The sequence below is a fragment of the Mastigoproctus giganteus genome, chromosome 11 (genome assembly GCF_048544385.1).
Source record: "Mastigoproctus giganteus isolate SK-2022 chromosome 11, ASM4854438v1, whole genome shotgun sequence".
Taxonomy (NCBI): Eukaryota; Metazoa; Arthropoda; class Arachnida; order Uropygi; family Thelyphonidae; genus Mastigoproctus; species Mastigoproctus giganteus.
This window is the reverse complement of record NC_143585.1, coordinates 90410752-90436384: the sequence shown is the minus strand read 5'-3', so window position 1 is coordinate 90436384 and position 25633 is coordinate 90410752. Positions and strand designations below refer to the sequence as shown.

The window sequence follows — 25633 nt, the reverse complement described above, 5'->3', positions numbered from 1 at the left end:
TATCCCAAATCCTTTTTTTTTTACTTTTTGGAAGTAATAAAGATATTTTTGAGATTATTTCACTGGTGCTGGTGTGATGCTGGATGATCAAAATGCTTTAAATAAAGGACATGCCCTGTGGAAAAAGGCTTCCTCTTCTTCCATGCCTGCATAGTTTCATGAGTAGGAGCAGGCTAATTGAGCCTCCTGTGAAAAACTTCTTATATCTTCAAAACTTGCTCTTTCTTGCACATGAACCAAAACACAAGTAACCAGTCTCTCTTCTATCATATACTCACTGGTGTCCATCATACTGAAGCCCTACCTAGAAAAAATGTAAAACAAATAATTAACAGAGGACACAATCTCATGCATTTTGGCCATTCTGTACAACTCACCTCTGTGATGCTTTGGCTCAGGTTTTTGGCTGAGTGGCTGAGTGCTTGATGAGTCCTCTTTTAATCCTTTGAGGGCATCAACCCTATTCTTCAAGCGCTCACATAATCAGATTGCTGAATTTGTATTTACTTGCCTCATGTTCTTTGCAACAAACACACATACAAAAAAGACATATCTATGGCTGTATCATGTCCTGCTAAAGGTTGCTTCATGAAGAGGCACAAGTAACACACACATATGATTCTGATTCATAGAATTGCCCTCATAAGTTCTCTCTCTTGAACCAAACTGTTCCCACTACTTTTATCCTTTTTGCTTTGCTCTAGTCTGTGACGGCCCCCCGGTGCCAAGCGTTTCCATGGCCAAGTGATTATTGAGCATTTATAAAGCATTTTTCTCCCCAGAGTATTCCTTTGTTTTCTTGCATTTATTAAAATTTCTGTTAATTAGCTCAAATTTCTTAAAAGAAATAAGAAGAGAGCCCAGAAGAAGGAAAGCACCTTTTTCTTTAATTTAGATAGCCTTACTAACTGCACTAACTCTACACTTGGCCACAAAGCGGCACTGCCGTGGTGGGGCCAGTAACCTGGGTGGTAAAAAGAAACCCCCAGGGCCAAAAGGAGCCATCATGGATAAAAATAATTATCCACCATTAGAGCCTTCGCGCTCAAGAACGGACACCTGCTTTGACCATGACACCAATCATGACTTAAGGAATGATCATCCAAAGAGACAGAAGACTAATCAGATGGAGCAACCCTGCCCATTATTTTTAATATTCCACTCCCTCAGTAGTCATCCTGTGAGCAAACTGTCTCCCTTTGTAATACAAAAACATCTGGAAGGTATTGCAGGATCTCCTAAGACTGTTAAAAGACTGCAATCGGGAGACCTATTGATGGAAACTATGAACCACAGGCATTCAGAGAAACTTTGTCAGATTATGAACTTTGCCAGTATTTCAGTTAAAATATCTCCTCACGCAACCCTAAATTCATCTAAGGGTGTGATATCCAGTTGGGACCTTCTAAATGTCACAGAGGAAAAAATAACCCAAGAGCTGCAGAGAGACAAAATGTAATTCAAGCAAAACATATAATGACTGAAAAAGATAATCAACTTATACCAACCAGAAATATTATTCTCGCCTTCAATACCCCTAACTTATCTGCCTCTGCAAAAGCAGATTATTTACTTTGTCACATCCGCCCGTACATTCCCAATCCTTTAAGATGTTACAAATGCCAAAAGTATGGCCACTCACAAACTGTATGCAGAGGAGTTCTCGTCTGCCCCAACTGTGGGTCCGCAGATCACATACAAAGTGACTGTATGACTACAAAAATGACATGCCCAAACTGCAAAGGTGACCATTCCTGCATACTCCAAAACTTGTGAAAAATTGAAAACTGAGAAAAAAATAGTAAAATACAAGATCGAGAACAACGTCAGTTACCAAAAATTGAGAAAACTGGTTGCACCTACTATAACCAAAAATATGACCTATGCTAATGCTGTAGAAAAGTATCAAACAGTCTCCACTCAAACTGATGTCACAGTTCACTAACAAATCAATTTCTGATTGGGCTAGAAATGTCCTCTCTGAGCAACAGCCAAATGTACGTAAACAACAACCCAAACTCTCAGACTAAGCAAATAATACTCCTCTGACAATACCAGTGGCATCTCCTCCCCCAGTGAGTGCTATCACACCCATATTACAAAGTCAAATGTAATGAAAAATATTCAAGACACAGCCATGGACACAGATGGCACATCTATACAGGAAGATCCTATTTTAGAAATCTATGCTGAAGAAGAAATGGACACTGGTCGGCCAGTTTTCTCCAAAAAAGGTAATCGGAACATTATAAGCCAGTCAACTTCAAAAAGCAGTCAGATACAGCTCCATCAATTAAACACAAATAATGCCATTGTATTTTACAATGGAACTGCAGAGGCATTTGTTGCAACACAGATGATATTCATGATCTAATTAAAAGATATTCTCCAGTTGCCCTTTGTCGTCAGGAAACTTACCTAACCTCTCAACTTTCTCCTTCGATAAAGAACTATTGCCTTTATCAAAGAGATTGTACTACAGCAAATGTTGCCCATGGTGGTATAATAATCTTGATAAATTCAAAGGTCCCAACTAAATATCCCACTTCAAACTGAAATAGAAGCTGTTGCTGTTTGTGTAACTCTCCACATTGCAATAACTTTAGTCTCAATCTACTTACAGCCAGATTATACTTACTGTTTAAAAGACCTCTTCATACAGATACCTCCACCTCTTTGTATATTAGGGGACTTTAACGGGCACCACCCCTTATGGGGCGCTCCTAAATTAGATAGACAGGGTCGACTCATTGAAAGCTTTTTCGATGCACTAATCCTCGCCATGCTCAATACTGGTGCACAACTCACATTCAGTTCCCAACTGGATATATCTCGGCAGTAGATCTCTCCATTTGTTCTCCAGTACTGGTCCCAACCATAGAGTGGTGTTATAAATGATTTTATGGGCAGTGATCACTTCCCAATTGTATGCAAAGTGTTGATAGCACAGACTCCTCTATCTCAACTCTGCAGCAAATTGAAAATTGTCCAAGCAAACTGGATAAAATTTCAGTCATCAATCTCCTTTGATGAGGAAAAAATCTGTCTCCAGCCTATTGATGATGTAACAGATTACATTACGTCGCATCTCCTAAATGTGGCCAAAGATGCAATACCACTATCAGATACCCCATGCCGAAAGCATTATAATTATAGGTGGAATGAGGAATGCACAAAATCAAAAAAAAAAAGCAAAAAATAAAGCCTGGAATATGTTTCGGCAATATCCAATCACAGCCAATCTGATTAATTATAAGAAGTCTGATTAATTATAAGAGTATTGGTAAGGGTATCCAATCCACGTGTTTTACAAGTTTTGCAGCTCCGGCGAACGCAAGGTTTTTAGCTATATTCAGCCACTTTATTGACTTCATTGTTACATTAAATTATTTTCTATAAGTAGCTTATAGACCTAATCAACATCCTTGGTTTATTCTGAATTTAGATAATGAGATTTTGGAAGTTAATTAATACTTAGTGTTTGCAACTTGCCGCCATTGTTATACGATACAACTTTATATCCCATACAAGATTGTTTGTTATTTGGTTTTTAGGAGCATTAGCAACTAAGGCCATATTGCTCCGGGATATGCGGTGGTCATTCCCTGATCTTTCCGCATCCTCCGTATTTGGTGGTGATGTGCTCGAACCCTGGTCTAATCAAGAAGTGTGTGCTACGCACTGCTGCTCCTTCCCACCTGGCTACGGAGGTGCCTTCCCATACTAGATAGCGTTAGCTTAGTATAGTATATAGTATTATCAATTAATCGTTAAATTTATTAATCTTGTTAACCTTCATTGTCAATTAAATTGTTCTTTTTTAGCTAAATACATATAACGGCTTAGATTTTACAAGCATAACATTATTAATTAATACATAACTTGATACGGAAGTTATATAACGAAACTCGGAGATAATACTCGATACTGAGAAAAAAAAAAAAAAAAAAAAAATATATATATATATAGTGTTATAACTGCATTGGGATATAAGTTTAGGGTTATAATTTTGGACCGAAATTGAAATTTTATTGTAATTGAATCGAAATTATAACTCAGACCAGAGCAGCAAAGCAAAAGGCTCAAGCTAATGGGAATGCTGTGGCTCAGGGGAGAACTGGGGGGGGGCAGTTGCCCTCTGAATCACAGCCTTCTAAAATGCACTACTTGTTTGATGTTTGTGGAACAATCAGGTACGGGACATGATATTGCCAAGGGGAATGTCTTTCTGTGAGCGCGATTTAAGGAGTGTGAGGAAATCAGGTGACAACTCAGCATTGTTATGGGCCTATATGAGAGCTTGAAGGACAGGATGGCTGCCCTTGAAGGATCTAAATTGAGGGGCCCATCAACCTCTCAGCTGCCCACATCAACACCAGAGCTTGCACTTGATCATCACGCAACACATTGGCAATCCCCAAGGTAGAATGTGCTGGTCCCACAGGAACTAGTATTTGCTGGTGACTCTATTGTCAGGGAAATGGGGCACATATTGTGTAAGAAGGATAGGTGGAACAGGACCAGGATATGTCTGCCAGAGGCAAAGGTTGATGACGTTGTAGAGCAGATATCATCTTTTAAGGGCACAAAAGGTGATATTGTTGTACACGTTGGCACTAATGATATTAAGAGTAGGAGACCGGCAGAATTACTTAACAAGTACAGGTGACTGTTGAAAAAAAGCCGTTAATTATGGTTGAATTTAAAAGTGTCTGCAATTCTGCTCAGACACGATAGGAGGGAGTATATGATGAGAGCCTTGTCGATCAATTCGGCCCCGGAGAGACTGTGCAAGGCTCAAAGGGTAGAATTTTTCTCAGCCTGGTCTGTGCTTGTTAACAGGAGAAAGTGGTTCTACAGGGATGGGATACACTTAAATAGAAAGGGTGCAAGAATATTTGCTGATGCTATCGAGGCAGTGTTAGGTGGTTCTGAAAACTGCTAGCTTGGGGGGGGGGGGATACACGGATTAATAGATTAACAGTAGCCACTGGCAGAGGTGAAAGTAATTCTTGCACTGCTTCTATTGGAATGAGCAGCAGCCTGGAAAACAAAAACAAGATGCAGGGGATTTCAGAGACTGCTGGGAGTCATTGCGGTACAAGTAAACACATGGGTTGTGTTAAGGTAGCTAAGAATAGGAACAGGTGCATGTATACTTGCGTATACACCAATGCTAGGAGTTCGATAAATAAATTTGATGAATTTAAGGTGTTGGTCAAAACATCAAAGGCAGATATTGTTGGGATAACAGAGACATGGTTTCACACAGATATAAGGAATACAGAACTGGAATTTGGGGAGTACATTGTGTACAGGAAGGATAGACAGGACAGGATAGGAAGGGAGGAGGGGTTATGCTATTAGTTAAGAAACACATAAAATCCAAGGAAGTGCAGCCAGTCGACATCACTGGACAGTGCAGTGCAGTGTCGAGTCAATTTGGTGTGACATAAGCACTGGAAGATCAAAATTGAGAGTAGGAGTGTGCTATAGGCCTAATGACTCTGATGAGTATAATAAAAAACTGTACAGGGAAATAGAGTGGGCCAGTAAAGCAGAGAGTCTTATAATGGGGGATTTTAATTTCCTGGATATTGACTGGAATTTGTGGGTTGGTCATACACACACTAGCAAGCAGGGAAATAGAGTGGGCCAGTAAAGCAGAGAGTCTTATAATGGGGGATTTTAATTTCCTGGATATTGACTGGAATTGTCGGTTGGTCATACACACACTAGCAAGCCTTTTGTAGATTTATTGGATGATTGTTTTCTGCATCTCGGGAGGCAACTAGAGGGAGCAATACTCTTGATCTGATTATCAGTAGTGATTCTTCATGCATTAAGAATCTGCAGATAAAGGAACCACTAGGCGGCAATGATCACAGTGTGTTCAAGTGGGATTTACTCAAAGAGGTAACTACCATCAGGGGTTAAGGGAAGGGTTTTTGCTTTCATAAAGGCGACAATGGAGGCCGAAACAGTATTTAAATTCTATATGGTGGGACCAACTGACAGTGTTACCAACAGCAAATTCAAAATGGAAAGCATTCAAAGAATTAATGTTGGAAGCTACTAGGTATTACATACCAACTATGAAATATTGTTCAAGGTTTAGGCCTAAATGGTTGTCAGATGAACTAATGAGACATGTGGTAGAGAAGAAAAATGCATGGGATACATATAAATTAATGGGTGACATGGAAGCCTATGACAGATATAAGCTGATCAGTAACGAAGTCACAAAGGAGGGTAGGCAGGCAAATGGAGATTATGAGAAATCTTTGGCAAAGGATGCAAAGAAAAACAGCAAAGAGTTCTTTACCTATGTAAACTCTAGAAGGAAAGGATGAATCAGATTGGTCCACTGGATATCGACGGTTCAACTGTTGATGATCCTGCTCAGGTGGCTAACAAACCAAATGAGTATTTTGCATCTACATTCACGCATGAAGAGTTATTCAGAGAGGGATATGCCAGAGGTGAATTAAACAGTGAGCTAGATGATTTTGTAATAACTGAGAGGAAAGTGGAGGAGAAATTGTTGAAGATAAACATAAGAAAGACACCCAGGGTGGATGGGATCTATCCAGTTATATTAAAGGAGGCAGCAATGGAAGTAAGCAAGCCCTTAGCCATAATTATGAGAGCTTCCTTGGACTCAGGGGAGGTATCCATGGACTAGATATGTGCAAATGTGACTGCAATTCACAAAGGAGGATCAAAGGCTGACACAAGTAATTATAGACCTGTTAGTTTAACTTCTGTTCCAGGGAAATTAATGGAGGCACTGGTTAAAGAAGCACTGCTGGATCATCTAGACAAGGCTTCATTTATAGCTCTGACACAGCATGGTTTTAACGGGAAGTCTTATCTGACCAATTTGATTGGATACTGATGTGTGCTCACAAAGGAACTGGATGCAGGGAATAACTTTGATATCATATATTTGGATCTTAGAAAGGCATTTGATGCTGTTGCACATGAAGACTGCTGCACAAATTGGAGGAGTGTGGCATTGGAGGCAAATTGCTGCTATGGATGAAGGGATGGTTGAGTGGAAGAAGACAGAGCATGGTAATCAATGGACACTGCCCTTCTTGGACTAATGTTATTAGTGGAGTCCCTCAGGGTTCAGTGTTTGGTCCATTGTTGTTTTCTGTATTTATAAATGATATTGATGATAGTATATCAGGCTTAATGTCCAAGTTTGCAGACGATACGATGGTTGGTAGGATTGTTAAGGACACTTGTGACAGTACGCTGCTGCAACAGGACCTAGAAAAGTTGAGGAGATGGGCTGGGAGGTGGCAAATGAAGTTTAACATTAACAAATTTAAAGTACTACCTATGGGGAGCAGTAACCCCAGAGTAACCTATCAACTCTGTGGTACGCAGTGACAGTGGTAGAGAACGAAAAGGACGTGGGGGTAACTGTGCAGGCAGATATGAAGTTTTCTGAGCAGTGCAGATGATCTGCAAGAGTAGCTCATGGTGTCTTGTCACTGATTCTCTCATGGTGTCTTGTCACTCATGGTGTCTTGTCACAGGAATTTTTTTAGCAAGGATAAGGATGTGATTATCCCTTGTATAAGGCAATGATCAGGCCACACTTTGAGTACTGTATACAGGTCTGGAGGTCTCATCTTAAGGAGGATGTAGAGCTGTTGGAATGAGTACAGAGAAGGGCAACAAGATTAGTGAATTGAACAAAGGGTTGCTCTTAAGAAGAAAGGCTTGAGTTTTGCAGATTACAGTGTCTGGAGACTAGGCACCTGCGAGGTGATCTGATTGAGGTGTATAAAGCCTTGAATGGTTTGAGCATACTCAATGCTGATGAGATTCTTTCTCTTGCTCAGAATAATCAACTGAGAGGGAATAAATTCAAATTGAGGAAACACAGTTGTATGATAGATGTGCAGAAGTTTGCCTTTAGCCAGTGGGTAGGTGATTGGTGGAACAGACTTTCATCTTTTGTTGTGGAAGTTGATAGCCTAAATGAACTTAAGGCTGAGCTGGACAGGTATTTGGAATGAACGGAGGGGTGAAATGGGAGCTTTTTTTTTTTTTTTTTTTTCTGGCTGATGCTGCATAAGCTTGCTTTCTTGCATCATATGATCACATTTCATACAAAGGCAAGCCAAGAAGGAATCCTGAACCCATTTTGCTTCCAGAAATAACAGAAACACTGACTGAAAAATAATTTGGAAAAAAATTAGACAGCTTTCTGGTAAGTTTTCAACCACACCTTCACCAATCCTCTCCTGGAATTGGCAAGAGCTGTCTAATCCTTTGGGAAATACATTTGCAGAAATCTCAGCAGAATCAGCTTATGCTACATCTTTTACGGAAATTTCTCTTCTCTTTATATAATAAATGAATAGGCACATTATAGCCATAGTAGCTTTTATGCCATTAAACATCCATAACAACAACGCCGCCTCCGTAGCCAGGTGGGAAGGAGCAGCAGTGCGTAGTACACCCGTCTTGATGATTAGACCGAGGTTCGAGCCCGTCACCACCAAATACGGAGGATGCGGAAAGGTCAGGGAATGACCACCGCATATCCCGGAGCAATATGGCCTTAGTTGCTAATGCTCCTAAAAACCAAATAGCAAGCATTCCATAACAACAACAATAATAGTCTGTGACATGATTTTTAAACTAAATTTAATTTAAAAATAACTCACAAAGCTAGAGATCAAAAAGAATAATGCTACACTAATCCCACTTATTTGGCAGCAGTACAGACTATGCTATTTTAGATAATGTTACATACTATGTGATAAAGTTACATTACAGAAAATGTTTTATTGCTATCAATTTATAGTTTATAGACCTAACAAAAAACATTTCCAATAATGATTACATTGCTACAAAATTACATAAAATACCTCAAAGTATTTTCCTATTGTCAGTACTTTACTAATGGTTTTGGTCCAATGAGACTGATTTCTGGCTAAGTGGTGGTGGTGTGAATATCTGTAGTTATTGGATGTAGAGAATTTCACCTCCACATGTTATGGATGAAGTTCTTTTCTGTTACCCACTCTCCATCTTATTGTTTGGTGTAGGCTAACAGTAAACTTCATAATTGGGCTTTCTTCTTCAAGGAGGTTTGTGGTCCCAGAACGTGCATTGCTATACTGTTATCGTGATCTTCTCCAGTATCATATGTTTCCTGCTTATCTACAGAGAGGTTATCCAAACATTTGTTTGGATGCAAATGTTTTTATGACTGATGGAACTCCACCACACATCATTGGGCTGGTAAAACAGTTGCTTCTAACCATGTCATTTCTTGGCATAGATATGATGTGGTCATCATCAAATATGTGACTACGGTAGCAGTATGGGGTTTAATTGTTCTGTTGATACCTTTTACTATGATAATAATAAGATATCCAGTTTAGGTTATATGAACACAACTTGTCACTAAATTCTTTGATCATTCAATCTCTCATATTCATCTCATATGTGGTCCTGATGAAATTTTGCCATTTTAAATTTTAGGATCACAGTGAAGTTGCAGGTTTAGTTGCATCAACTGTTGCCCATGAGCTTGGGCATAATTTTGGATTGGAACATGATGATGACAGTTGCAAATGTCAAAAAGAAAAATGCATCATGGCGCCATCTGCAACGTAAGAAATTTATATCTGACTTTTTATCCATATTTATTAATTAAAAGTATTTAAATGAGATGGACATGATTTTATATGATAATATAATATTTTATTTGTTATAACTGAAGTAGCTGGTCAAATGGTTATAAAAGTGAGTATGCTATGTATGTTCCTATGTAGTTGTTGAGTATATATATATTTTTTCAAAATCAAGAATTATGCAATTCAGTTGTTTCATTTCCAATTTTAAAAAATTCTTAGCAGCCACAGAGTGACATACTATGCTTTCTTTTATAAGCAGTGAGCCAGCTATTTTCATTTAATATGTATAGTTTGACATAAATATGAAATTATGAAATAAATCAGCCATTTAAATAGAATAAGTGGATTTATGAATCTAATTGAAATAAAGTTGGCACATTGAACATGCAGGTTTTTAAATCTTTCAGCTCAGTAATCAGATCTGCCTGAAGTAGTGAAGTTAAGATACTGATATATTTTAATATATCAAAGTATGCTTAACATACCTACTTTATTTGTTGAAGTAATGATTCACAAATCCACTTATCTTATTCAATTAATTGTTTTCTGTCATAATTTCTTCCTTGGGCCAAACTATAGGGTGCCCACAAAAGAATGACTTGATTTCAAACTTTAATCATTGAATGTAGAATGTTAATGAGTGTTCATAATCGTAATGCTACTGAAATTGAGAAGGCTCAATGTGTTATTTAGCTGGTTGAAACAAAATAACCTGCTATGGTTCAATTCCATTACAGAAGAAAATGTTAAAAGTTACCACCACCAACTACAAATATGATAAGATGTTAGCTATAAGTATTTCTGGAAAATGCATCAGCAAACAAAAAACTTGGTTTTGGACCTCCAGACACTTTAGACATCCAATTCAAAAACTGTGACAGCATACAAACATTTCCCTAAGCACATCAAAGCCAGTGAGATGAACTTTATATGAAATTCTGATTTCAAAATAAAATTGTGTATAAGGTTTTGCACAGATGTTTAGAACTGCAGCTTCATTAAAATTTAGAACCAGTAGATTGTCCATGCTGAGAAAGCTTTGCATGCCAGATTCTTCAGTGTGTGTAGAAGAGGATAACAATTATCTATCACAAGTATGTTTAGACCGACAATTCAACATTCCATGTATCGGGTAAAGTTAAGTATTAGTACTGGCCATACAGTACAAGGAAGGTTGGAGGCTTTTGCTACACCAATAAAAAAAAAAAAAAAACCTACTGTTTCTTCTTCTTCCTATAGGCACTGATCCAGCAATCCTTGAATTTCACCAAGCCATTGGACTCAGGTACAACTTATTCCCATCCCTTCTAATAATTTGGCTAGTTCTTTCTTGAATTTATTCAAACTATGCACTTCCACACACTAGATAGAAATTTGCTACAACAATCAACAACTGCTGGCTGAAGGCAAAGGCAAATTTCAAAAAAATGGTTGCAAGACATCTGTCCTCCAACCATTTTTGCTCAATTTGAATTTATGATTCCTTATGTGTGTGTAATCTGAACAAGAGGAAGGATACCATCAGCATTGAGTTTACTCATTGTATTTAAACACTTAAGCGCTTCAATCAGATATAATCACAAATCTTAGTCTCCGGACACTGAAATTTGTGTAACTAAAGCCTTTCGTGGTAAGAGAGTTTACTAATTTCTTGCATTCTCTAAGACACATAAAGAGCCTTAAGCCTTTTATAAGTTAATCTGTAATCAGGTCACAAAGGAGGTTCGGCAGGCGAAGGCAGATTACGAGAAATCCTTGGCAAAAGATGCTAAGAAAAACAGCAAGGATTTCTTTACTTATATAAACTCTAAAAGGAAGGGGATGAAACTGATTGGTCCACTTGACATCGATGGTTCGACTGTTGATGATCCTGCTCAGATAGCAAACAAACTGAATGAGTATTTTGCATCTACATTCACACGTGAGGAATTATTAAGGTTTGAAAATGGCAGAAGGTTATCAAATTGTAGCAGGATACTTAATGATTTTGTAATAACTGAGAGCAAAGTGGAAGAGAAACCGTTGAAGTTAAACATAAGAAAAGCACCTGGGGTGGATGGGATCTATCCAGTTATATTAAAGGAGGCGGCAAAGCAACTAAGCAAACCCTTAGCCATAATTATGAGAGCATCCTTGGACTCAGGGGAGGTTCCCACGGACTGGAGATGTGCAAATGTATCCCCAATTCACAAAGGGGGATCGAAGGGTGACACGAGTAATTACAGACCAGTTAGTTTAACTTCTGTTCCGGGTAAAATAATGGAGTCACTGGTTAAAGATGCATTGCAGGATCATCAAGACAAGACTGCAGCAATAATTCAGACACAGCATGGGTTTGTTAAGGGAAAGTCTTGTCTGACAAATTTGATAGGATATTATGATGTGGTTACAAAGGAACTGGATGCAAAAAATAATTTTGATATCATATATTTGGATTTCAGGAAAGCTTTTGACACTGTTGCGCATGGAAGACTATTGTACCAATTGGAGCAGAATGGTATTAAGGGTAAGTTGCTACAATGGATAAAAGGATGGTTAAGTGCAAGAAGACAGAGGGTGGTAATCAGTGGGTGCTGCTCTTCTTGGACTAATGTTATTAGTGGAGTCCCACAGGGTTCGGTGTTGGGTCCATTGTTGTTTTGTATATTTATCAATGATATTGATGAAGGTATATCAGGCTTAGTGTCGAAGTTTGCAGATGATACAAAGGTTGGCAGAGTTGTTAATGACAGTAATGGCAGTGTGCTACTGCAACAGGATCTAGATAATTTGGGCAGATGGGCTAAGAAGTGGCAACTGAAGTGTAACATTGACAAATGCAAAGTACTGCATATGGGTAGAAGTAACCCCAGAGAAACGTACCAACTGTGTGGTACTACACTTAAGGTGGTAGAAAATGAAAAAGACCTGGGAGTAATTGTGCAGTCAGATATGAAGTTTTCTGAGCAATGCAGACAGGTTGCCAGGGCAGGTCATGGGGTTTTGTCAATGATATATAGGAATTTTGCTAGCAGGGAAAAGGAGCTGATTATCCCTCTGTATAAGGCAATGGTCAGGCCACACCTTGAATACTGCGTACAGGTCTGGAGGCCTCATTTTAGGAAGGATGTAGATTTACTTGAGCATGTACAGAGAAGGGCAACAAGATTGGTGAGGGGAATGAAGGGATCCTCTTATCAAGAGAGGCTTAAGTTCTGCAAATTGCAGTGGCTGGAGACTAGGCACCTGCACGGTGATCTGATTGAGGTATATAAGGCCTTGAATGGGTGGAGCACGCTGAATTCTGATGGGATCCTTCCACTTGTTCAGATTACGAACCTAAGGGGGCATAAATTCAAATTAAGAAAAGACAGATTAGCATTAGCATTAGTAGAGGCATATGATGATGCAAGAAAGCAAGCTTATGCAGCATCAGCCAAAAAAAACAAAAAAAAAAAAAAAAAAAAAACTTCCACTTCACCGCTCCATTCGTTCGAAATATCTGTCCAGCCTGGAAGTTGATAGCCTAAATTTATTTAGGCTATCAACTTCCACAACAAGGGATGGAAGTCTGTTCGCCAACCAACTACCCGCTGGCTAAAGGCAAATTTCCGCACATCTGTCTTTCCTCAATTTGAATTTATGCCCTCTCAGGTGATTTTTCTGAGCAAGAGGCAGAATCCCTTCAGCATGCTCAAACCATTCAAGGCTTTATACACCTATATCAGATCACCTTGAAAGTACCTAGTCTCCAGACACTGTAATTTGCAAAACTTAAGCCTTTCTTCGTAAGAGCAACCCTTTGTTCCATTCGCTAATCTTGCCCTTCTCTGTACTTGTTCCAGCATCTCTATATCCTTCTTGAAATGAGGTCTCCAGACCTGTATACAGTACTCAAGGTGTGGCCTGACCATTGCCTTATACAAGGGAATAATCACCTCCTTATCCCTGCTAGAAAAATTCCTGTGTATCATTGATAAGACACCATGAGCTACTCTTGCAGCCCGTCTGCACTGCTCAGAGAACTTCATATCTGTCTGCACAATTACCCCCAAGTCCTTTTCATTCTCTACCACTGTTAGTGGAGTACTACAGAGTTGGTATGCTGCCCTGGGGTTGCTGTTTCCCGTATGTAGTACTTTACATTTGTCAATGTTAAACTTCATTTGCCACCTCTCAGCCCATCTGCTCAACTTTTCCAGATCCTGTTGCAGCAGCATAACATCAGTAGTGTCCTTAACAACCCTGCCAACCTTTGTATCATCTGAAAACTTGGACATTAAGCTTGATATACCATCATCAATATTATTTATAAATACAGAAAACAATAATGGACCCAACACTGAACGCTGAGGGATCTCCACTAATAACATTAGTCCTCGATGAGCAGTGTCCATCGATTACCACTCTCTGCCTTCTACCACTCAACCATCCCTTTATCCGTAGCAGCAATTTGCCACCAATGCCACACTGCTCCAATTTGTGCAGCAGTCTTCCACGTGCAACAGTATCAAAAGCCTTTCTAAGATCCAAGTATATAATATCAAAGTTATTCCCTGCATCCAGTTCTTTTGTGACTGCATCATAGTATCCAATCAGATTGGTCAGGCAAGACTTCCCCTTAACAAAACCATGCTGTGTTCGAGCTATAAGTGAAGTCTTGTCTAGAGATCCTGTAGCGCTTCTTTAACCAGTGCCTCCATTAATTTTCCTGGAACAGAAGTTAAACTCCAGATGTAGAATAGATGTGCGGACATTTGCCTTTAGCCAGCGGGCAGTTAATTGCTGGAACAAACTTCCATCTGTCGTTGTGGAAATTGATGGGTTGAATAAATTTAAGGAGGAACTGGACAGGCATTTGGAGGAATGGTGTGTTTTTTTTTTTTTTTTTTTTTTGGCTGATGCTGCATAAGCTCATACACTTGCTTTCTAGTATCACATGCCACTACTTCTACTACCAAGAAGCACGATGCACTGTATAGAATTTAGTTTAGCCCAAAACCTAGCTATTTTAACTTTATGGAACCAGGCTCCCACAGTGTATGTAGTTATAGGAAGAAATACTGCCTTGTAATATAGAAACAGTGTTTTATGTGATAGGCCCCAGTCAGATTTTGAAATTCTAGCGATTGCACCAGAAAACTTCCCTGGATTTTATTACTTAAATATAATAAGTGCTAGTGAAATGATAACTTACTGTCCACAATAATTCCCAGGTATTTTGGTATCAAGGACCATAGGTAACATTTGATGACATACACTTAATCCAGTGTTTCTGTCATTCTTTACAAACATGGTGGAAGCCATTTTATGCAAACAATTTTTTGATTTGGGAATTGCCTCCAATGTCCTTACAACTTCTTCTGACAACTAAAATGTCTTCCTGTATCTCATTTAACTTTGGAAATAAAAAAATTGCTGGGTGCAAGATCAGGGCTGTAGGGCAGATGAGGAACACATTTGAAAATTAATGCTGGCTAAGTACTCAATGACTGTATGAGCAATGTGGGGTCTCATATTGTCATGATGCAGCATCCACACACCTGTGTGCAGTTGTGGTCATGTGTGATGAATGCAATCCTGCAAAATGTGCAGTACAGTTCTGTTGTAAGGCCCATAGCAGTCATATGATGTGGCACAACATGCTGGTAAACTATTTCTTGACTGGCAAAAAAAAGAGATGACCATAATCTTTCCTACAGAAGCCACAACTTTTGCTTTGTCCGATGTGTTAGCGACGACTTAGACTTCCAAACAGAGCTTTTGTTGCTTCTCTGGGTCAAAATGACAAAGCCATGTTCATCGGCCATTATTACCTTGTGTAGAACCTCACCATCTTTAGTCACTATCTGTTGCAGCTCCTGACAAACCTCCATGTGAACTTGCTGTTGCTCACGTGTGAGTAGCCTTAGAACCTAGTGCAGATGTGTCAAATGCAAATGGTCATGGAAAATACTGTGCATGCCTCCTACTGATATTCTCAACACCCCTCCATTTGCCATACTGTTATAGGATAATCTTTTTTCACGGTTACAGAAGCATTGTTTATGGTTTCTGTGTTGACAGAAATGGTGGGCGCTCCAAGACTGCCAATTTTTGCAATTGAATCACATCCATCTTTAATCATTCTAGACCACCTGCAAGCTGTGCTATATGGAAGCATAGATTCACCATGAGCCTCTTAACATTTCATATGTTTCAGCAGATGTTTCCTTGAGACAGAAACAAAATTTTAGAGCAGCACACTATTCTTTGCATGTCATTGTTACTTAGGCAAAACTGAACAGGCATAAATTGCCAAGGTCACACCATGCACATGAGTCAATTGCACAGTTGCTATGTGATGCTCAGCTAGAAATAGCTAGCAGTATGGTTGTTCATGAAAAATTATGATAATTTTTCATTGAACAGCCCTCATATAACCACTCTAACCCTACAAGCAAGTATTCAATAAATCATCAACAGGATACTATGGGTCCTTATTGCCATCTATCTATACAGCAATGCACGGAGATTCCCAAATTCCTTTCTGTGTTGTTTTTAATACACTCCTTCCAAGTGCATATGTTATTTTGAGGGTGTTATTGCCCAAGTGTAAATTTCCACTAACCCTGCATTTTGCATTAATATATACTTGTTGCTTATATGATCAGTGCTGAAGCCTATTAAAATTGTCCCAAAGGAGTGCTGCTTGACAATAGTCATTAACCACTCTCTCAAGCTTCACATCATCTGCAAATTTTGGCATCATGCCCTGTATTCCTTCTGAAATGTTATTTAAGAAAATCAGAAACAGGACTGGGCCAAGCACCAATCCCCGACACACTACACCTCTAGCCCCAGCTCATTTTGAAGAGTAACAATTAACTACAACCCTTTGCTATTTGTCATGTACCAATCCTATTCTTTGCATTACTTAGGCAAAACTGAACAGGCATAAATTGCCAAAGTCACACCATGCACATGAGTCAATTGCGCAGATTTGCACAGATCTGGCTAAAGATTTTAGCTGAATAACTGTATTCGACACTCCACATGTTCTAATTTATGTAGCAGTCAAATGCTTTGTTAAATTCCAAAGAAACAATGACAAAGTTAATGATAGCTCAAATTAAACAATTCGGCTAAGGTAAAGAAAGACAACATGAAAACCATGGCAAACTGTGGGAAACTTGCCAGACAAACTGCCACTACTGCAGTCTCTCTCTGCATTCTCGGTAAACAGACGGTGCATGTTATTGGTAGTGGCAGTAGAAGTTGAGAAATGATATATTGATTGACATGTAGGCATGACAGACGATGTAATGATTAGTGTTTTCTCATTATTAAAAGCAAATTATTGGAGTTCATGAGTGTTTTCGCTGTTAAAAAAAAAACCATATTACTGATTTCTTTGTACCTTTTTAAGGTTAGATTTCCTAACCTAACCTTAAAGGTTAAAAGGAAAAGGTTTACTGAATCGGCATGTTTTAATTGTGTGGGTTTTTTAATAGACTTTCATTTTAGGCTAGTGAAAAAGGTTAGCTTAGTTTATGCCACTAATTCTGGACAGATTCAAGCAGGATTGTTATGTTAAGCTGGATTGCACGCCCTGTTCTGAAGTTTTACCCATCAATCAATCATTTAACTCTATGATGTTATCGTCTGTTGTGTCACACACCAGTCAGTACATTGTTTGTCATGCCTATGTGTCAATCAGTATATTATTCTCGACTTCTACTCCTGCTACTGATAACACGCACCATCTGTTTACTGAGAATGCAGGGAGAAATTGCTGTAGAGACAAACCAGTTTGTCTGGTAAGTTTCCCATAGTTTGCCGTGGTTCTCGTGTTGGCTTTCTTTACTTCGCCAACAATTCTTATACCATATGTGAAGATTGCTGTTAAATGCAACAAGTAATGCTTTAAAAGGTACAAACTGCTACCTGCAACCAAGAAATTAAAATAAAACAAATAAAACAGTGAGTAAGAGCTAGTAGTCACTGAGGCAAGCACAGCAGCATGAATACTCTAAATATAAGGTGCAACTTCTGCCTGAAATAAAGCCAAGAAACCCTATACATACACCACCCCTAAGTAAACACTGCACTTTTAAAGTGCCGACCGGGCTAGCCAGGTGGGTAAAGTACCTGCCTGGCAACCCAAAGGTAGCGGGTTCGAATCCCGCCTCGGGCTTGGATCAAAGTACTGCAAAAACCTTGGGAGGTGCATTATGGCCACAGAAGCCGATGCACCAACAACTACCGAAAAAAAAAAAAAAAAAAAAAAAAGCACTTTTAAAGTGAAATAAATGTCTAAAGTTATTTCCTATATCCAACTATATAGTTTACTAGGCTAATTAACAAACTTATCCCTTCAAAATAACCATCTAGATAGAATTTTTGTCTCCCTGAATTTCTTTACTTGGAAAGTCAGGCTGATTGGTCTGTAGTTAACCAGTACATTATTTCTTAGAACCATCTTTATGGATTTTGATGCTTTGGTACTAATGAAGCTCTTCATGATTAACCTTAATGGTTTCATGCATTCTCACTTGCCTCCTTTAAAAATGAGTGGGTATATGCAATGAAATCTAACCCAGGACCCTTACTTGCCTTCAGACTCTTTGTAAAATTCTTTGTAGTAAGCAATCTTTTGTGATTTCTGCATTACTGATTTCATCATGCTCAGGTTCAATAATACCATTTCTTCTCACAGTGAAAATACATTCATCTGTAATGATGAAGGTGAAATGCTGATTCATTTCAGCTCTACATGAAATCAGTTATCAGTGACTTTCCTGCATCCATTACATAAGGATCAATCTGATTTACTGTTTTATTCTATGTATTTACGTATAGTAAAACATGTTTTCAGGCAACAGTTGTACCTTAGTGAAACTTATGTTTTACTATATGTAAATACAGAGTATGTATGATTTCTCATACTGAGCATTTGCCAACCTAGTCATTTCTGTGGTACTGCTACAGACCAACTTATATAACTATATTCTTGAAGACTTTCATGGTTTCCATTATGTGGTTTTAAAGTTAGTCCACAATTCACTCATATTCACTCTTACCATGCTGTGTTCCCAGCTGATAAAGGCCATGCAGCATTCGTAGTCATCTTAGCACTCCATGATCACCCCCCCACTAAAGGCGCCTCTGTAGCCAGGTGGGAAGGGAGAGCAGTGCATAGCACACGCTTCTTGATTAGACCGCGGTTCAAGTCCGTCACCACCAAATACGGAGGATGCGGAAAGGTCAGGGAATGAACACTGCATATCCTGGAGCAATATGGCCTTAGTTGCTAATGCTCCTAAAAACCAAATAACAACAACAACAACAACCCCCCCACTAAGGATTCCTTTACTGTCAACCCTGCATCGGTATCAGGATTATGGGTGATGATCAAGTTCAGTATATTTTCAACAATACTTCCCTTAGTATACTGATGTGCCTTAGTATTATCATTGATTTAAAAATTTGTCCCCTACGTTGAGTGTCCTCCCAGTTATTATTATTCATATGGTGCAAGGAAGCCTGAGGTTTATGCTGCACCAGCCAAAAAAAATTTCTGAGTTACCCTGAGAGAGAGAGAGAGAGAGAGAGAGAGAGAGAGAGAGAGAGAGAGAGAGAGAGAGAGAGAGAGAGAGAGAGAGAGAGAGAGAGAGAGAGAGTCAGAAGTAGAAGAAATCACCAAGGAAGAGAAGAATGATGATATCCAACTCAGGATCCTGGGTGTGTGGGTGTGCCGAACCCATACTCACCAGATGTGAGCATACTCACCCATACTCACCTGGGATCCAAATTAGTGGGATGAAATCTCCCATAAAAAGGCATTTACTTGTCCATTCTGTCTGTGCATAGAGTTTCTCATCATATTTTTGAGGTGCAATGTAGTAGAGTGGTCAAGCATGAAAGTGCACTAGCATACATGTTTGAGTGGATCATGGTTCAAGCTCACATGACTGCTAAATTTGGTTGAGTGCATTCATTGCTGAAATGATGTAAACCTCTGATCTAGTGGTTTTGCATAGTATAAACAGAACAATTTTCATAGCCTTCTAGTCAGTGGCATACATCCCATTCATTCACCGCCTCCGTAGCCAGGTGGGAAGGAGCAGCAGTGCGTAGCACACGCTTCTTGATTATACCAGAGTTCGGGCCCGTCACCACCAAATATGGAGGATGCGGAAAGGTCAAGGAAAGACCACCGCATATTCCCGGAGCAATGTGGCCTTAGTTGCTAATGCTCCTAAAAACCAAATAACAACAACAACAACATCCCATTCCCACTTTTTATTTGATATTACTATCTCATACCATATAGAATCAATACTTGAATATGCTAGTCCACATGTCATGCCTATAGAATCAATACTTGAATATGCTAGTCCACATGTCATGCATATAGAATCAATACTTGAATATGTAGTCCACATGTCATGCATATAGAATCAATACTTGAATATGCTAGTCCACACGACTCATGTCATGCATAGGCTAGTTTTGACAAGTAACATGACTGATTGACTCTTCTGTCTGCCCTTCCTAAGTACATTAGTTTTCCTAACCAGAAAACTCATTAATTTTGTTGACAACACCTTGATATTGCTGTAGACACATTTCATACTAAGTGCTCTTGTATTGGTTACTATTCCGAGATGTCCCTTAAAAGTTATTAAAGCTTGTTGCCTTAGCACTAGTTTCTGGTTCATTTAAAGCATTGCCCTCCTGGATGAATATTTCCAATATCAGAGAACTCTGATTTTTTTTTTTTTTTTTAGCTTCATGCAAGAACCCTTGAGATGTGTTCAAGTGTTATTTTATTCTATCATCAAAAAAATTTGTATCTGTATTGTCCTTGTCTCTACTGATTAGTGATTGGCTGAGCCCTTGCCTCACTGATGTTCAAGTGTATTCCATTTCTTTAAAACAGATTCCTTCCAACTATTAAGGTAGGTCATGCCAATAAAAATTTCTAAACAAAACCTTGCAGAGTCCAAGTCTTTTGTCAATTCACATGGCTTTCAAAGTACACTGGTGTTCAAAGAAAGTGCATCACCCCTTAAAATTGTAATTGTCATCCAAATAATGTAAATATATGGCAATATTTCTTACAGATTGCATCAGATAAGATTGACATGCGTAGGTGATGATGTAATATTGCATCAGCTGCTACTTTCAGCTATATAAGCATGCTCTGCAAGAGTTGCAATCATTCCTTACTTGTTGACAATGTGCAGTTGATTCCATGAAGAAAGAGTGCTATTGTTGCTTTTTTTGAGGAAGGATGTTCTTCCCATTATATTGCTTATAGAGTGTCTTGTAATCAGTCGACAGTGAGTAGATTTCTTTCCAAACTCAAGAATACTGGTTCTGCTGATAGGAAAAAAGGAACTGGATGCAAACGAGTTTCTATACCAAAACAGGACCATGTTTTGAAGTGCTTATGCCTTAAAAACCGTAAAGCTTCTTCGTCTGACCTGAAAAGAGAATGGGAAGAACATACAGGAGTGGTAGCAAGTGCAGTAACAGTCAGAAGATGCCTCTTTAAAAATGGACTTGTAGCCCGTTGACCTAAGAAACCCCTCCTCGCACAAAAAATGAAAAAGGCCGGATTAATTGGTGTAAGGAGCATGCCAAATGGACCCCCGAGCAGTGTAAGTCAGTTATTTTCTTGGATGAGAAAAAATTCAACCAGCATGGCTCTGATGGGAGACAAACAATTTGCCATAGATGCGATGAAGAATATCATCCAGACTATATGGTGTCTACAGTGAAATTCCCAACCAGCCAAATGATATGGGGGTGCATTTCGTATCAACTGTAATTTATAAAAGGTTCCGTAAATGCTATTTTGATACCTGGCTATATTGGAAGGCAAATTATTTGGATACCTGGCTATATTGGAAGGCAAATTGTTGCAAACCATTAGAGACCATTTCAACCTGCCAAGTAACTGGATCTTTTAGGACGACTCTGCTCCTTGTCATTGGGCAAAGTGTTTTAAATGTCTAGGGTTTGGCCACTCTGCAAATTACTGCTCATATAAGGTAACATCTTGTGGACACTGTGCGGAGGGTGGGCATGTGTACACAAATTGTAAAAACAGGGATAAGTCTCCACTTTGTGTGAATTGTAAGAGGATGTTGTTGTTTGTTTGTTTGTTTGTTATTTGGTTTCTAGGAGCATTAGCAACTAAGGCCATATTGCTCTGGGGGATATGCGGTGGTCATTCCCTGACCTTTCCGCATCCTCCGTATTTGGTGGTCACGGGCTCGAACCCCGGTCTAAATCAAGAAGCGTGTGCTACGCACTGCTGCTCCTGCCCACCTGGCTACGGAGGCGCCATTGTAAGAGGAAGGGGTGGTCTTTTGAGCATTCTATTAGGGATACCGCATATCCAGAGTTTCAGAGAGCATTGGAACTAGCTAGGACAAGAGAAAATTATGGATAATCCATTCCAATGTAATTTGATTAATTATGAACAAATTCAAGCTTATGTGGGGCTGCAATTTTTGCAGCAGAATGCTTAGAGATCCCATAGTGTTTTAGCTCAACTTAGAGTTGTATTATTTGATAAAAATATAGATGTGCTTTGTTTGCAGGAGCCATACTTGATGTTGGTAAATGGTCAGTATAAAGTGCCTGGGTTTCCTGTGGGAAGTCAGGTTGTATGTCACTGGAATTAAACCTAAAACTGCAGTTGTTGTACTGAATAAAGATATTAATGTGGTTAAAATAGCTGGGCTTTGCAATGAAATAGTTACATGTATACATATATGTACCTCATACATAAAATTTTATCTAGTAACAGTATATTGTTCACCTAATGCAGATATAGAAGTGTCATTGGAATACTTGGGATTAGTTATGAGAATGGTTGGAAGGAAAATGTATTGTTCACATGGATGTAAATGCTAGATCCCCTCTGTGGCATTGTCACAATAGTGATACCAGAGGGGGGGGGGAGTGTAGAAGAGTTCATTATGACTCATGATTTGAACGTTTTGAATAGGCCTGGTGAGTTATATACCTTTGATAATCTTCGTGGTCAGTCTAACATTGATATTACTCTTGCAAACTATGCTTTGTCACAAAGAATTATAAATTGGAGTGTTGAGCTGGATTTTACAACTAGTGATCATAGATCCATCATATTTCAACTTACAGTAGACACAGAGACTTATTTCTGTTCACAGAATAATGAAATTATAAGGTTCAGGTATAAAAGTATTAATTGGTACAAGTTTTGGAACTTGGTAAAAGAGGAGGTTGAGTCGGATCAATATAAATATGTCTAATATGAATGCAGAGGAATTTGCATTCCACATTCAGAACATAATTTACAGGGCTCTTTATTTTTCAGTTAAAACAAGGAGGGGAATAAAGAAGTTGGTTCCTCTGTGGAATGAACAGTTAAGTATTAAGCGTAGAGAGGTATTTTCAGGAAGGCTTTTCAGCGTCATAGGTCATGGGGATTGCAGGAAGCCATGTATTATAAAGAAATCTATAAAATTAAGAGGGCAGCTTATCGTAAATTAATACTTAAAAGTAAAACGGAATCATAGAAAAACTTGGTCTCAGGGGTGGGTAACTCTGATCCATGGGGCCTTGTATATAAGTTAGTAACTAATAAGATGCAAATCAGTTCCCTGTTATCTACTATTAAGTCAGGTAGTTGTGAAACAAGTGACTGGGAGACAACAGTTGCTGGTATAGTTAACTGTTTATTTCCAGATGATAATGTGGGGGATGATACTGTAAATCAATTGCATATAAGGTGTGGTAACTGTAATATGTTGGTTCAGGTGCAGATACTTTATTTACAGTTAATGATCTTAAACAGGTTTGCTCGGGTATTAACGTCAATAAAACTCCAGGTATTGATCTTATTGAAAATAATGTAATACTCAAAATGGTTCAGGTCTATCCACATCTAATGTTGGAGATTTTTAATAAGTGTTATTTGGCTGGTAGCTTTCCTGGATATTGGAAGGTTGCCTTGCTAAAGTTGATACCTAAACCTGGCAAATATTTGTCAGAACCTAGAGCATACAGGCCTATCTCTTTACTTCCAAATATGTCTAAGATTTTTGAGAGGTTGTTACACCTCAGATTAAATGATTGGTTTATTAAGTGTAATTATACACTATCGTATAAATATGGTTTTAAACAAAAATGTCCTGCTGAAGATGCATTAAAATACCTTGTAGATTATGTTGGCTCTTCAGATAGTGAATATGTATTAGTTATTTATATAGATTTTGAAGGAGCTTTTGATAATGTCTGGCATACTTTATTCTTTGCACTTGTTGAAATGTCCTCAATTGTTATATAAATGTTTGTCAAATTATTTGCATGGCAGGAAGATTTTGGTATGATCTCAGCATTTGGTGTACTCGAAGATTATTTCCAGAGGTTGTCCCCAGGGATCTGTTTTGGGGCCAACCTTCTGGAACATAATATTGAATTTATGGTTACAAAACGTAGATATGCAATGCCATAAAATTGCATTGCAGATGATTTGGTGCTGGGTTTTGATGGCATGTCAAGAATGGGATTTAGAGATTAAGGCAGCTATCTAATGGATAATCTGTGTTGGGCATCAGATCATAAGTTAAAGATATCTATTAGTAAAACTGTAATGATGTTATGTAAAGGTAGATTAGATGTGGGAAGGCCTCTGAGGGTATTAATTGAAGGGAAACAAATCTCTATGGTTAAGACAACAAAACATCTAGGGATATTAATTGACAATAAGTTGACTTTTATGCAGCATTTAGAGTATTTAGGTGAAAAAATTAAAAACTTTCCCTCGTCTATTATTAGGATTAGTAGAAAGGAATGGGGCCTGAGTAAGAAGACTCTTGTATTATACTATAAGGCTGGAATTTCTGCCTATCATTGTGTATGGGGCTAATGTTTGGTATTCAAGATTAGTCATTGTGAAATTCAGACAGAAATTGTCTATATAAAGGAAAATGATACTATCTTTGTTTAAAATGTGTAGAACTATTTCCACTAATGTTGCTCATGTTATATCTGGTTGTATGCGTCTAGATCTCTATGTTGTTTACAGAGTTTTTTGTTACTTTTTGAGAAAGGGGGTTGAATTTACTTTTATGGGTATTACTAATAATTTAGATATAACAGTCTAAGGCTAAGAAATTGATAATGACTGCTTTGATGGATCAGTGGCAGCCCAGATGGTGCAGTAGTCAGACTGGTCAGGTTACCCATTTGTTTCTTTCAGATGTTAACTTTGTTTGTGATAAGAAAAAAATAAAAAACAGCTGGTTGTTTCCAGAAATGGAAACCTCATATTTTATGACAGGACATGGATCTTTTAATTATAAGCTGCATTATTTTGGGTTAAAACCTGACCCGTTTTGCTACTGTACATGTGTTGAAACCTGGGATCATTTACTGTATGATTGCATTATTTATAAGCAATACAGACAAAAATTTAAGAAATACTATTGTCGAGTTAGGTCCTGGAAATAAAAAATTATACCTCACAAATAGAATGTATTTTAATGTCTTGCAAGATTGGTCTTTAATAAGTGGAGACAGACATCTTTCTTTGTAATGTCAACTTCTGGCCTTGCTAAGCAAAAAAAAGAAAAATATATATTTTTATTTATTATTATTATTATCATTTTTTTTTGCTGGCCTGTAGTTTCAGGGTAACTGCAGGCGGGATATTATGTATCTCCAGTTTGGATTTATATTCCAGGGGATGACTTTTATTTTTTTATATATATATTTTTTTATTTACTTATTTTATTTATTTATTTATTATTTTTTGATTGATTGGTCTTTAATAAGTGGAGACAGACATCTTTCTTTGTAATGTCAACTTCTGGCCTTGCTAAGCAAAAAAAAGAAAAATATATATTTTTATTTATTATTATTATTATCATTTTTTTTTTGCTGGCCTGTAGTTTCAGGGTAACTGCAGGCGGGATATTATGTATCTCCAGTTTGGATTTATA

At 38.3% G+C, this 25633-nt stretch overlaps 1 protein-coding gene across 1 annotated transcript in view; it reads left to right on the top strand.

The window, feature by feature from the left end:
- The window catches only part of LOC150078247 (disintegrin and metalloproteinase domain-containing protein adm-2-like), a 232142-nt gene that overhangs the window by 68858 nt on the left and 137651 nt on the right, over window positions 1-25633 (top strand). The window contains exon 5 of the mRNA XM_090384510.1: window positions 9514-9644. Coding sequence (XP_090240636.1) covers window positions 9514-9644 — 131 coding nt within the window. The remainder of the gene's footprint in view (window positions 1-9513; window positions 9645-25633) is intronic.